This window comes from Microcaecilia unicolor, chromosome 3 (assembly GCF_901765095.1).
Source record: "Microcaecilia unicolor chromosome 3, aMicUni1.1, whole genome shotgun sequence".
NCBI classification, from domain to species: Eukaryota; Metazoa; Chordata; class Amphibia; order Gymnophiona; family Siphonopidae; genus Microcaecilia; species Microcaecilia unicolor.
Window position 1 is genome coordinate 162028934 of NC_044033.1, and position 15564 is coordinate 162044497.

A 15564-nucleotide genomic window follows, 5' to 3' on the forward strand; every position below is an offset into this window, starting at 1 on the left:
AAAGAGTATTCCAATATCTTTCCCAAACTGACTGAAAATTTGTTCCATTATATTTACCTTAATAGTTTATGGATTTTTCTTCCACAAAGCTGTAACTTTTTTTTTTTTTAATCTAGCTAACTGCTTTTGCCACATTCTCTGTCAAGGAATTCTAAAGCTCAAATATGCGTTGGGTGTGAAAAACATTTACAAGTGCTATTTATTAGCTTAATAGCCTCTGTACTTTCCCATTCTTCTGTACTCAGTAAGGAAATTCTTACGTTAACTCAGTGGTTCTCAACTAGTATGTCGGGATACACTGATGGGTCCCCAGTAGGTGTGAGAGCGTGTCCCTTTCCCTTTAATCATAACTGGTCCATATTTCTGCTTCTGATTAACCTGATGTCATCAGTTCCAACTAGAAATGCTGCAGGTCCGCTGTACATGTGTTCTGTTTGCTACATAGTTTCTGAGTGTTTGCAGGGTTTTGTGTTACTTTACAGTACCTGGCAGTAGAGTGATTTTGTGTTGATGTTACTGAAGTGACATCAGAATTTGAAAATATATTTGTTTTGTATGACAAGCTGTATAGACTCAAGAATGCATAAAAGTTTCTTGATTTGACAATAAGGTTAATATGAGTTTGCCTACTATACAATCCCATACGGAAAAACTATGCCCATAGGTATAAAATGGGCTTCTTAGAGCACCTTGGTAAAAAGACCCTGTATCAGATATGTCAGAACAGAAGAAAGAGTGAGAACCACTACGCTAACCTAAAAAAGGTTCAAAATGGGGGGGGGGGGGGATGACAAGACAACTTTTTTTTTTTTTACTCTGCACAACTCTGGCTCCAAACTCCTCCTGCATAAAATGTATTTTTTAGCATTACATAGAAGTGCATTCATTCTGAAGATCCTCTACTCTCCAAACTTTAATATCAGATAAGCTGTTCTTAGGATAGAGGCAGTAAATCTAATAAAAGTAAAACAAAATTTTAAAAAAATCTGCACCTTTCTTCTACATTGTAAAACCGGTTCTCCACACGTTATCTGGAACGGCCCTCTTGAATGTCTGTGCCAAGCTTCCACCCTCATCAGACTCAAAACTGCCTGAAAACTCACCTCTGAGGCTGTTTTCTTTTTTTTTGTTTTTTTGAGTAATCTTTTTATTGGTAACAGGCGGGACATTCCAATACAAACACATCTTAAGTTCCATCCAATGAGATACATTGAAACTAACATATTAACATCTAGAAAATACAATACACAACTGGCGCACTCTATTGGGTGGTTGTCCAATTGCGCCTAGTTAGGCATTCCCCCACACCCTATTAAACTATACATGTCTGCCTGTTAATTTTCTCTTTATTCTCCCCTTCCCTCTCCACCCCGTCCTTCCCCCGCCCCTTCCCTCCTACCCCCCCCCCCCCCCCCCCAGGATTCCACTCTCAGGAAGAAGTTGAAGGGCCCATAGCAGAAACTCTCGCACAGATGTGTTAGGTACAGGACGACTTGGGATACATTCTAAACATCGTTTCCATATTTCACTATACTCCCTCGATGCCTTATTCACCAAGTTGACTGTTCGTCTTATCTCCCAGTCAGCCATTTGGTGCATCTGCCCATACCGATCCCATCAACATTATGCCATAAAACCACTCATAAGAACCCTGCAGCACCCTTTCCAGTAACGCTAGCACTTTGGGCCAATATTCTTGCAGCTTTACACACTCCAGAAAATGATGCACTAAAGACCCCCTGCTATAATTACACTTGTTACACGTGTCTGTATCCCACAAGCCCACTGTCTTCCCCTTGCATCTAGTGATGTATGCGTTATGCACGGAATCTCATGTAATCCCACATTTGGTGTGACCCGGAAAGCCTGCTCGTAGCATCTAGACAATTCTTGCTCAGATACTGCCCTCCCCAAACGTGCACTCCATTCCTTCTGCTGCATCCCAAAGTACTGTGCGGGCCTACGATCCCTTCCCTCCTTGTACCATAAGGATAGCGAGTTCTGCGCACTGGGTATTTTCATAAACCACTGGTCTAGCGCCGTGAAAGAGGCATACACGCCACATTTGCTCTTCTGAGTATTCAAATAGTGCCGAAGTTGCAGAAATGAATAAAAATACATTTGGGGGAGACTCCATTCCTTTTGACAGTCAGAAAAAGTTGGGCATTTGCCGTTGCCTAATTTGATCACTTGCCCAACGTTATCTGCAGACCCCCCTAGACCAACCCTCAAAAGGAGACCCTGGGTGACTCGCTCCAAATTCTGGGTTGCGCAAAAGTTCCACGAAGGGGGGATACACCCCGTGCCCCTCCAATTCTAGTTCTCCACCACTCCCAAGCTTTTTTCAACGGACAGATCAATACAGGAGTTCTAACATTTTTGCTCCTGCAGTGCAAAACGTTGACGAATGACATCGCCTCCCGTTCATTATCCCAAATCCCTACTGGTGCAAATTTTGTTTGTCCCGTAAGCATTACATGTATCCACCTCATAAGGGCTGCCACATTATATAGTCGTGTCTGGGAGCCCCCCCCCCCCCTCTTTATTGCAATCTCGTACCAGTTTATCATAGCCTACCCTTGCTCTACGGGCTCCCCAAATAAAGGAAGATATTGTACTTCTATAAGCCGCTTCGTCCTTTTGTAAAACCCACAGGATTATAATATCTTTTTCAGCAATACCATTTTTGTTAACGCCACTCTACCCAAGAATGAGACGGGTAAATCCTTCCACCGGGTGCACAGGAGCTTAATATTTTCCAACTTTTTCAGCACATTTTTAATATACATTACTTGGTCATCCAAATGCAAGTAAATCCCCAAATACTTCAGAGCTCCCCGTGCCCATGCAAAAGGGAAGTCTGGTTGCTGCCTACACCTGCAATTCCGGACAGCGCCATGGCCTCGGATTTGTCAAAATTAATTCTGAGCCCCGACAAGCTACCAAAGTTCAGTATGAGTTGCACTAGGACAGGGATCCCCTTCATTGCCTGTTCTAAAAAGATCAACATATCATCTGCGAATAGGTTAATTTTGTATTCCTGCGTTCCCACTCTAATGCCCAGCAGTTCAACTATTGCCTAATTTTGCATGCCAGGGGCTCCAGTGCCAGGACAAAAAGCATAGGAGAAAGCGGGCACCCCTGTCTCGTGCCTCGCTCCAACTTAAATTGTTCAGTGAGATCTCCATTTATTAAAATTTGCGCAGTTGGAGTTCTATACAATGCCCTAGAACCCATCAAGAAGTTCCCATAGATGCCAAATTGGGGCATTACCCAAAATAAATAATCCCACAAAACCTTGTTGAATGCTTTTTCAGCATCCAGACAAGTGATTATGGCGTCCCCTCTTTCCCCTTTGTTGCCTGCATCGCCTTCAAGACTTTTAAGATGTTAGTCAAGGCATACCTCCCTGGGACAAAACCTGTTTGATCTCCCTGTACCAGGACCGGTAATACCTTCCCCAGCCTGGCCGCCATTATGCTGGCAAAAATTTTGATATCCTGGTTGAGGAGTGATATAGGTCAGTATGAGCCCAATAGTTCTTCATTTCTCCCAGGTTTCGGCAGGACTACTATAGTGGCATGCGTTAGCCGTCCCGTCTGCTGACCCAGTCTGCAAAGGGTCTGACATAGCTCAGCAAAGGGGGCCACCATCTGCTCTCCCAGAATTTTGTAGAACTCAGCTCCCAGTCCATCGAGTCCCGGGGCCTTCACTAATCTTAACTTTTTAACAGCGTGCTGGATCTCCGCCCCCTCAAATGGGGCATTCAGAGATTCCAGCTGCTGTGGCGATAATTTGGGAAAGTTCAAATCTTAGAAAAACTTTTCTCTTTCCCGATCATCACTTTGCCCCTCATCATACAGAGTTTTGTAAAAGTCTACAAATGCCTGTTGGACTTTTTTGAGGGTACTGCCCGATTTAGCTTTAATGCTAGTAATGATTTTTTTTGCAGACCTGCTCTTTACCATTGTGGCTAATAACTTTCCCGTTTTGTTGCCCCATCTATGCAAATTGTATTTATAAAGCTGCACGTCCACGCTGGCTCTTTGGTTAAGCACCTCATTAATTTGCTTTTTAAGCTACCAAAACTTTTCTCTCCCACTTGAAGTGCCCGTACGGACCAAGTCCGCTCTCGCTTCCTGAATCTGATCTAGCAGGTTAATGAGTTCTGTATCCCTTTCTTTCCTGGTGCGACTAGCATATGCTATGATCCTACCCCGCATTACTGCTTTGCCTGCTTCCCAGAAAGTTACCGAATCCACCTCAGACACCTTGTTCTGCAAGAACTCTTGCCACTCCCCTAGTAGAAAATTCCAAAATTTGGGATCCTGATACAGAGCAGGATTCATTCTCCAATTAGCCACTTGAGCCTGTCTTTGACATCCACCCCAATCTACCCAGACCACACTATGATCTGACACGACCTCAGCTTCTATTCCTGCTGCCCATATTTGAGATAGCAAGGAGGCTGGTAACAGCACATAATCCAGTTACGCCATCACCTTGTGTACTTTGGAGTAAAAGGTATATTCATGTGCATCTGGGTGTAACACCCTCCAACTATCAAGAATTCCCAGCTCCTTTGTCAAGAAATGTATTCAATTGTTGTGTGCTTCTTTCTGCCTAGGCTTAGGGGGGCTGCAGTCAATGAGCGAGTCAGCAGTGATGTTGAAGTCTCCCCCAACTACCAGCTTATATTCATTCAAGGGTGCCAACACTGCCAGTACATCAGAGAAAAATTTATGTGAGTACACATTTGGGGCATAAATAGAACATAATGCTATTTTAACTCCTTGAATCAGCCCTGTCCAGACCATATAACGCCCTCCCGTGTCTTGAATGATTCTATGTTTGGTGCAGGCTAAGGTTCTGTTAACCAAAATTGCCACTCCCCTCTGTCTACTGTTGTAAGAGGCAGCTGCCATTTCCCCCACCCAGCTATTTTTGAGCTTCATATGTTCTGATTGGGACAGATGCGTCTCCTGCAGGAGCAGTATGTCAACTTTCATCTGCTTGCTATAACTAAGTATTTTTGAGCACTTGATGGGCGAATGTATTCCGTCCACATTTAAAGTAGCTATCCTAATGCTACTCCTCTTTCAATTTTACTTTGTACCATTGATCCAAACAACCTCTGTCCATTCCTTTTATAAGGGAGACCTCCCAGCAGAGCCTCCCCCATACTCGATATACCGTGCTTGCTATAGCGCTCCTTCCAATTACTAGGGTATCCTGGATCTTTGCGTGCACATTACCCTCCCGACCTTGATTAAACCCTTGTTCCCCAACTCCCCCAACCCCATTTAATTCTACCCCCCTACCCCTTCACATCCATTCCCAACAAACTGAACAGACATCCCATTAATATCCACCCCATTCTCCTGCTCATTTGACCACACATCCTCCACCACCATTAATTATACCCTTCGCTAACCTAAGCGGTTTCTTCCCCTATTATCCCGCTCCCTCCCCCTCCCAACATCTTACCACACTCACTCTTGGATTTACTTCAAACTTATGCACATAACATAGTACCCGTTCAGAATATTTCAATCACAGCAATTTGTCCTGGTCACGTTATGCCATCCAGCACTTCAATTCCAGAAAAAGTCGTTACATTCTACCAGAGGCAGGCACTGGGTTCAATGGCCTATCGTTCATGGTCAGCTATTACTCCGCCGTTGCAAACACTAAGATGGCCCTTCAAGTCTCTACAGTCTTGCCTTCATGTCCTGGTACTGCTCAGCTACTTCAAGTCCCAATAGTTGGAGTGCGCCCGATCAGACTCTTAGCGCTCTTCCATAAGGGGCAGCTTCCCCATAAATTGCTTCAGTTCCTCTGCCTTGGTGAGTGTAAATGTCCTGTTCTCATGCGTTATGCGCACTCTGGCGGGATATTGAAAGGCAAATTTTATCCCTCTCGTATATAGCTTTGAGGAGTATGGTGCCAATAATTTTCTTTGCTCCGCCACACGTGCCGAAAAGTCCTGAAACAGGAGCATACGTACCCCCTTTATACTCCACACTTCTTTTCCTCCAGAAGAGCTCCAATAGTTTTGCTTTGACTGCATAATTGAGAAATCTCACAATTACTGGTCTGGGTCATGCAGCTCCAGCTTTTTTGGGCCCAGACGATGCACACTTTCTACTTTTCTCCGGCCCCCTTCAGCGTCAAGTCCCAGCTCCTTTGGCAGCCATTTTTCTGCAAACTCCGCAAGGGCCGAGTCAGGTAATTCTTCCGGAATTCCAATAACCCTTATATTCTTCCGTCTGCTCCTATTCTCTTGGTCGTCTACTTTCTCAGAGTACGCACTTGTGTCTCAAGTTTCAGGATTCTTCCCGCCATGGCTTCCAGTGTCTTCCTGCACCGCCACTCGATCCTCCGCGTTCTGGAGTCGCGCTGCCTGTCCAGCCACAGAGTCTTTCACTTCTTCCATGCTGGCATGCAGTTTCACCAGTTTCTCGTCAAGCAGCTGGGACAGGTTTTTCATTGACACTTGTGTGGTGTCTTCAGGTCTTGCCCGTTGTTTCTGCTGTTCCGGTGAGAATCCGCTCATCGCCATCTTGCCTGAACATACATAGTAACATAGTAGATGACGGCAGAAAAAGACCTGCACGGTCCATCCAGTCTGCCCAACAAGACAAACCCACATGTGCCACCCCCTGTGCACACCCCACCCTGCCTTGCACCTGTCTTTTTCAGGGTACAGACCTGCCCAGCACTATACCCGCCTCCCAACCACCGGCTCTGGCACAGACCGTATAAGTCTGCCCAGCACTATCCCCACCCCCCGGCTCTGAAATTTGAAAGTTTATGAACTGGGGGCTGTTCACATAGCAGGGGAAGAGGTCTTGGAACACTTCCTGGGAAGAAAAAGAAAGGAAACAAGGGGGAGATGGATAAATAACCTGAGAAGACATACGTACGAACGCTCTTAGTCAACACATTCATTGACCTAGAAACCCCTCTGATGCAGTAACAATCATGGTTCAGTGATCACCAGGCCTGGGAGAATACACCAGGATACAACTCTTCACGGAGGACAAGTCAAAAAGAAAAAAAATGGGGGAAGGAGTAGCTTCATATATAAGAAGGGACTGACAGTGTGCGGGAGGATCAGTGCTTGGAGGGAGGGGAGATGAAATAAGAGTGGAAGGTTGTGGTTGTGTACCTGAAAGGATACCATAGATGGGATTCGAAAGGGAGAGAAAGCGGATTAAAGCAGAAAGAGAGACGTGCTCCATATTTGGTGGTCCTGCCCAAAGGTTCAGACCTATTGGTCGGAACTGCTAGGCACGTTTGCACAAGTGATTGGGGTACGTTATCCAGCTAAGCCGGAGTTCTGTCTGCTGCATATCCGCCCACCGGGAGTTCGATTGCCAGAGCATCGGATAACATCGATATGGCTGGTGGCTGGGAAAATTGCATTGGCGTCTGCATGGAAAAGCTCACTTGCGCCACCAATACTAAAAGTGGAACACAAGATGGACTCACTCTATCAAATGTCCAAAATGACAGCCATGCGATCTGGACACATAAAATTCAACCTGCAATGGGAACGCTATAGAACGTGGAGATTCCAAGGAGGGATAGATCTGGATGCACCCAAGTTGATTGTTCCGAATCTGTGAAAGATCTGCCCAGCGATTTAGACTTTCAGACTTTTTGTTGGACTTAGGGATCTGAAGTCAGTGTCGTCGGGCCTCTTCCTGAGCGAGCTGATTTAGCTGGCATCTCACCACATTTTAAACAGTAAGGCACTCCAGGCGAGGCAGCGTTACCTTCCCCGCTGTTTTCTATCTTTTTCACGCTTAGGAGGGCTGTATCACCGTATTAGCAGGCTTGTTAAGCAGTATAGGAGGGGGAGAAGAGCCAACGGAGTCCTTTCAGGTCAAAACCATCACGTGACCTCTGAGGCTGTTTTCAATACCTGCATCCTGCTGATTACAAAATTCTCAAACTAGACTCTTCAATAGGAGCGAAGCTCTCACTTTTGTTAGAACTGGATTGATAGATACTACTTACTAAACTGGGGCTCACATATATCCCACAACTACGTCACACCAAACAAGACATGCTGGATTAGCAACAACTTAGAGAATAAGAGGTTTCCTTGAAATATTTCTAACTCCAAGAAGATAATCTACTATAAATTATTTCTCCTCAAATTAAGCCCACATACCATAAACCTTTTATCCCATTATATTAGGTCAAATCTTCTTTGTTTTTTGTTCTTATGTCATGTCCTATTTTAGCAGCAGTACAAGTTATTCTGCGACTAGTTATGCAGATTGAGGCAAAGATCTGAGAGAAAAAAAAAGCAAATTCTGAGCATGGAGACACATTTAGACCACCTTCTGTTCAAATCAACAAAACTCATGCAGTTACAACAAGGTCAACAATGAAAGGAAAGGTTATTAAAGCACCCAAATGGAAGCACAGAACAGTGGATATTAGTACAGAATATTAGTGCAAGTTAAAGAAATTTGCTTCATTGCTGAAAAATAAATTTTCTGAGCTTTTTAAGAAAAAGTACTCTTATTTGATATATGCTTATGGCTGTTTAGGTGTTTTTGAATGTATTTTTACTAAGCTTTTTTGTTTGTTTTACATACTGTATTTCAGTTATAACATTTTGAAACAGATATTTTTCTACTGAAGTACAATACTCCAAACTGGTACTTTTTTGTTCATTTGCAGGAATATTTTCTCTTTGTATGCGATTATCTCTTTTGCTTTTTCAATAATCTGATGGTAACTTTTGTGTTATTTTAACTATATTATATTTTGTATTTATGTTTCTCATTTATATGTATTTATTTTAATTTGTTTATTAATTTGTATAATTTTAGACCCCTGATGAAGGTTGTTGCTGAAACTTGGCCTAATGAGTTCCATTATCAATAAATTTGGCTTAGATCACCTTTGCTACTGTTTTTTGGCTTGCTGATTCAGCAGAGGTCCATCTCCTTTTACTTTTGCATCAAATTCAAACCTACAAAAATGATGGCAGCGTAATATACCCCAACATAGGGCCTGGTGTGCTAAGCCTTTTCTCTAGACACAAAGCACAAAATTCTATAAATACCACCGAAAAATCAGCACCGAAAAAAGTACTAAGCACTATTCTATAAACAGTCTCAAAGTTAGGCACTGTTTATAGAATAGCACTAAGCACCAGGAACCACGACTACATTTAGGCACGACCACTTACACCAATTAAACCTTGGTGTAAATCCCGTGCCTAAATTAGGCACAGATCTCCTTTTCTATAACAATACGCCAGTGACCCTCCTATGGCCATGCCCTTTTTGATCCATGCATAGATTTTAATTAACACCAATTGGCACCAATTGTTAGGGCCCAATTATCAGCTCTAATTGACTTGTTATTCAATTAAACTGCACACACCAATTGGGCACGCACTGAAATTTGCACATGCAATTTAAAACACCATTTATAGAATTTGGGGGAGAAATGTCACACACTCAGGGGTAGATGGTAGTAGATAACTAGCAAACGGAACAGATTACATCAGTGATTCCTTATATAAAGATTTTCTAGATTTTGCACACATTTTACATCCTGGAGAATTATTTTCTCCTCTCTGCCTTTGCACTTTTGGAACAATCAAACCATAAAACTCATATATACATCCACTTATTTCAAGTCTCAAACATGGCAAACAACAGCACTCACAAAAAATTATTGTTTCCTTCTTTCCAGTGTTAGCCTTTTTATTGCTTTCCTTATTGTTTTCAAATGCCTTAATTGGGTGCTGGGAATTTCCTTAAAGCAGTCACACTGAAACAAACTTTAAGACTGTATAACATTAAAATATAGTGCTTTGCACCCTTAATTCACTGGAATCCCTCTTCATAAAAAAATGGGAATGCCAAAGTCTTGCTCATCAGTAATGTCTCACATTCATTTGAAGGGTCTCACACTCAGGGTCTCAATACCAGTGTACTGATCCTGATCTCTGCTTTCATGAAACACTAGACAGAGATAAGGCCAAGTGGCCCAACCTGTAGGAAGAAATCTGAGCCAGGGGCGTAGTTACGTGGGGCCACAGGGGCATGGGCTCCCACAGATTACACCCCGGCCCTCTCTACATTTGACCCCCTGCCGCTGCATCAGGTACCTTGTTTGCTGGCGGCGGTCCCCAATCCCCGCCAGCCGAAGAGTCTTCTTCAGCGCCAGTCGACTCCGGCGCCTTTCGTGGTGTGATCATCTGTTTCTGACGCCTTACGTCCTGCATGGGGCTACATGCACGGTGCAGGACGAAAGGCGTCAGAAACAGATGATCACAACAAGAAGGCGCCGGAGTTGACCGGCGCTGAAGAAGACGTCAGCTGGCGGGGATTGGGGAACCCTGCCAGCAAACAAGGTACCTAATGCGGCAGCGGGGCAGGGGGTATTGCGGTTGCGGAGGGAGGCGGCTAAAGAGTGCCCCCTTGGGCTATGGTCCCCCCTCCCGCCGAGGTCTGGCCAGGCCCCTGATCTGAGCATACCTTTCTGTGTACTTTGTCTCCCTTTGGCAAATTCCTTTTCTTTCTACCTCCAAGTACATGTGTTCTAAAACCTATGTACATACTTTTAGAAAAAGAGTAGAGGGCAACTGTCAACCCAGAGAATTTACACAGGTAACTGTTTAGTCACCCGGGCACAATCCTTTGAAAATTCTTTCATATGGCCTCCATTCTGTCTATATCTTTTCAGAAGCACCAAAGAAAAGTAAATATTTTAAGATGCTCTTATTTCCATTTGCAAAGAGATGACATTTGGATTTTTTTTTTTTTAAAATGCCATCTGAAAAAGTTTCATGCTTTGGTCACGCTCCACCCTTGGCATCTATGCCCTCGCCCTGCACACACTTTTATAGTTCAATCATTTCTTGTCAACAAGTACACACAGTGCAACAGGTCAAAGTAAGTTAACATCATGTTTTGAACATATATTATGTTTCTAATTTTACCCTCTCCTACAGCAAGCAATGGCACTACAGTGAACACCCCAACTAAGCAAATATTACAGACTGGCAACGTGCAGCAATCAAAACATTAATGAAACGAAAATGGAGTCTAATCAAATGAAAAAGAAAAGTTTCCTCATGTGAAGTCTCTTCCCTTAACCTCATATTCAAATAGCTACATTTTAACCCTATTTTGTATCTATCTTCATCTCTGGGGAAAATAGGGTCACCAAAAACAAGTACCAAATATATAAAAATATGTTTTCTTGGCATTCGATGAACTCATAATAATGAGATATTCCATTTGCAACAGTACATGCATCTGCATTCTCCAGACCTTAAATTCAGCAGGTGGATCTCACACCCAATAAATCGTACATTGTTTCACTGCCAGGCATGCTTTCCTCATAGGCATTATCCCTACACCACTACCCATCAGACATTCAGTGTAAGCATCAAATAAACATCAGCATATGGGTATACTATACAGCCAGCATTATTGTGAAATTGTCAAATACTTCTTCCCATAAGTGAGCTATATTGGGGGAGGGGGGCACGCCTAAATACAGTGGAAACAGGTACCCTCTGCCTCCTTGCATTTGTCACACTCATATCCAACACTCCTACGTCATGTGCCCATTTTGGGTACATAAGAGACAAGAGAAAAACCTTAAAAGTGCATTTCTCTCCATACTGCACACACATTAAAATGTTCTTCTCGTATGCAAAAGTTCTAACAACATTCAAATTTAGTGCACATTGAAAGGATCTTTTCTCCTGTCTTTCATAATCAGCTGGGCTGCAAGGTCCTGTGAAGATAACTTTGGGAGCAAGAGCAGCCCAATAGACTTCAAAAGTAGGTTAGAGAACAGATGAATGTGTGCACAAGCATTAAAAGCAAATTTTCACTGACCCAAACAGGACTACAGGTGTGTGAAAGGAGATTAACAGGGGGAATGCCTGTAAGCAGTAAAAGTTAATTCTCCAAATGGGATGGAGGAGAAGAAGAGAGACTCAGGCAAAAACAAAGAGATCAATACAATGATATTCCAAAATGTCACGGCATTTGTAGATTCTAAAGCAAGTACATCCAAAAAAAATCATTTTCAATCTGCCACTATGAGTGTTTATTTGCAGAGTAAACTGGCCTGCAGCATTTCTCAAATACATCCTTCCCTACGATAACTCAATATTTTCCCTATTACCTGCAGTTTGAACAGAAACATTTAAAAGCGAAGAGGAAATGTGGTGCTCAGCAAGGTGTCACATCTGCCCACAAAAGAAAAGCAAACATGATTTTAAAAAGGGATTTAATTTACTTTAGCTCATTATACGGGGGACAGACTATAAAAGGAGGCGCTTAAAATAAAGCACTTTTTTCTTTTCAAGTTAAACCGATGACTTCCAAGGCAATGCTATTTATTTAGTTATAAGGTGGGGGGGGGGGGGGGGGGGGGGAGGCAGGCTTATGTTAGGTAGGATAAGGAAACCTGTGGTACGCTATCATTAAACACTATGGGGCTCATTTTGAAAATGAAAAAAATGTCCAAAAAACGTCATAAAAGGTGGCAGGATGATGTTTCTCCTCTCAAAAACATCCAAGTTGTGATTTTCAACACCCTGATTTTAGACATTTTGTTCCACAGTTTGTCAAAATCTCAAGGGGGCGCATTGGGGGCATGTTTTGGGTGGCACCAAAAGATGTTTTTCTGCAATAATGGAAAAAAATGAAAACATCTAGGGCCAAAGCTACAACTTTTTGGACAGAGCTGTTTCAGTCACGACTAAGTGACCAATAAGTGCCCTAAATAACCACTGAAGGGATTAAAGAATAACCCCCCTTACACCCCCAGTGGGGTCACTCATCCCCTCTCAGCCCCCTAAAATGTGCCAGTGACAGTACATACCAGGCTCTTTAACAGAGCAGCAAGCAGATCCCAGGAGTAGCCTAGTGGTCAGTGCAGTGGATTGCAGAACAGTGGACCCAGAGGTCCATATCCTACTCTAACTGGTACACTTATGGTGCAACGTGTGAGCCCTCCAAAAAACAATAAATACCTACTGTACCTATATAGAGGTGACATCTGCAGATACAAGGGCTATTGTAGTGGTGTACAGTTGAGTACAGTATGTTTTTGGTGAGTTTTGGAGGGCTCACCATACAATATAAGGGGGTAATGGCGAGATGTCTACCTGGGATCTTTTATGTGAAGTCCACTGCAGTGCTCCCTAGGGTGCCCCACTGCTCTGCTGGGATGTCTGTGAGGCCAGTCTACTAAGAATCCCGACTCCTCCTACATCCCCCAATGGATTTTGTGCACTTTTCTCTTGGACTTTTTCTTTTTAAAAATGGTTCTACAATAGACACACTGAGCACAAAACCATCTAGCAAATGGCCATTTTTGAAACAAAAAGTTGGATGTTTTGCTAGTTTGTAAATGGCCATGTTCACTACTGAATTTTTTGGTTGTTTTTCGCAAAACGTCCAAAATCAGATTTAGACGTCATATTGAAAATGCCCCTCTACGCCTACTGCTGTGAAATTATCAATACTAAGAGTCTGTGATAAATACATATATGGCACACTAGAAACAAAATATAAATATTGAAAAAAATGAATGGTGCTATAAAACACAACTAAGTTATTTCCAGAAATAAATTTTATCCCCACCATCCATAAAACAAATGAGGCAAATGCTAAGATATATGCATTGATAACATCATAAGCATCAAGAGGACATTTGGAAAGACTACATACTTTGAGGGGGTGGCACATGACAATGCATATAAGGCTGTCTTCCAATATGCTCATGCCCAATACAATTACCCATCAAGCAATGAATAGCTGCAAGAGTTTGTGCTTTACTGCACAACTTTTTGTGGGCGTTAAGACCTCTTCCTACTTAGCAACCATTATTCGAATCTACTGTAGCCTTTAATTTTAATGTTTGATATGCCAATTAAAATTACAATGACCCCCTCTGAATACTGACATCAATAATGCATTAAACAATGCCTATAGGTCAATAAAGACAGTCTTACCTGCACATTTGGTTCTAGTGATAAGTGGTGGTCCTGACTGGCCAGTGCCCCCCTCTCCAGGCCTGGTGAGTAGCACCCGGATCTCATATTCAGTGTCTGGATCCAAGTGCCAAAGTTTATATGTTGCTGCATTTACAGCATGGATTTCTGTCCAAGACCCTGATGTCATACGATATTCCACTTCTTTCAGGATAATTGGTCCATCACCAATGATAGAGTTGGCATTCAGTTGAATTAGCAAATATGTTGGGCCAACACCAAGCAGTTGAGGAGGTGCTATGGGTCGTGGTGGCTCTGCAAGAGACCAAAAAAACATTTCAGTTCATAAATTAAAAATTAAATGGGAATTTTAAAAAGATCCTATTTCTTGAAAGATATACATTAGAAGAGAGAATTCAGAAAAACTTCACCCCAACCCCACTCAAAAATGATACGTAAAAGCCACAGTTCACAAAGAAAGTAGTAAAGAGGCAACTATTATAGTAATATTACCAAGACCTGTGTGCAGTCGGTGCAGACACATTTTATTATTTTATTGGTATTTATTTATTAGCTACCTTTATGAAGAGATTCTCCCAAGGTAGTGTGTACAGCAGGTACAGCTTTACTAAAAACACAATTTTGTTAATAGTATATCAGTGAAACGATCAAACGTAAGCATAAATGATTGTTGCAGTTGTCTGGATCTTGCTGTGTCTAAAGTGGAACTGACATTTTAGTCATCATACTGTAGCTTTCTTCAGGGTATGCTATGAGGTGTGCAGTTTGTCTTTATATAGTGAGTTCTCAAACCTGATTGCCTGGAGTTTGAGGTGAGAGTTTCCTCAGAAATTAAGGGAATTTTGGAGGGACATTGATGCAAGAAAGTCCGTTAATCACAATTTGAAATTCTGGAAGGAATAAGGTTGGGAATTCTTTGGGACAGTTCTGTCTCGGGAGGGGGAGGGAGTTTGAGTATGATCTACAAAAAATCCATCCCCCCTCCGGAGGCAGAATTGTCACAACGAATTTCCACAGCCTCATTCCCACCAGAATTTAAAATTGTGACCAATGAACTTTGCCTGCAAAATTCAAATTTGTGACCAACGGACTTTCTTACCTCAATTTTCCTCTGAAATCCCCCTTCCTTCCTGAGGAAATTCCTAACTCAAACACAGCCTATCTTATTTGAGAACCCACTATATACAAAGACAGACTGTAGGCCTCACAGCATACTCTGAAGAAAGGACAGACGTGGCAAGACCGCATAGATGAGGCACACTTGGAAATGGCAAACAATCTTAGAAACAGGATTAACGTGCTACAATACCAGAAATATACACAGCAAAAAGCACAATCATAATAGAAATATGATAAATATCAGCAGAGTACAAACTAGTGCATTGGGATAAAAATGGATGGGTTGCAAAATTGAAGACAAATTATATGTACAGTTGACTAAGGTATGAAGAACTGATCTCAGTTAGGGGTGTGTGGCAAGCTAGTCCAGATGTACTCTGTCACTATATGTATAAAAGGCTTGAGAGAAAAGACAGGCTTTTACTTGC

At 42.6% G+C, this 15564-nt stretch overlaps 1 protein-coding gene across 1 annotated transcript in view; it reads right to left on the minus strand.

Moving 5' to 3' along the window:
- The window catches only part of PTPRK (protein tyrosine phosphatase receptor type K), a 919308-nt gene that overhangs the window by 395772 nt on the left and 507972 nt on the right, over positions 1-15564 (minus strand). The window contains 1 exon segment of the mRNA XM_030196529.1: positions 14018-14311. Within this exon segment, the coding sequence (XP_030052389.1) occupies positions 14018-14311 (294 nt within the window).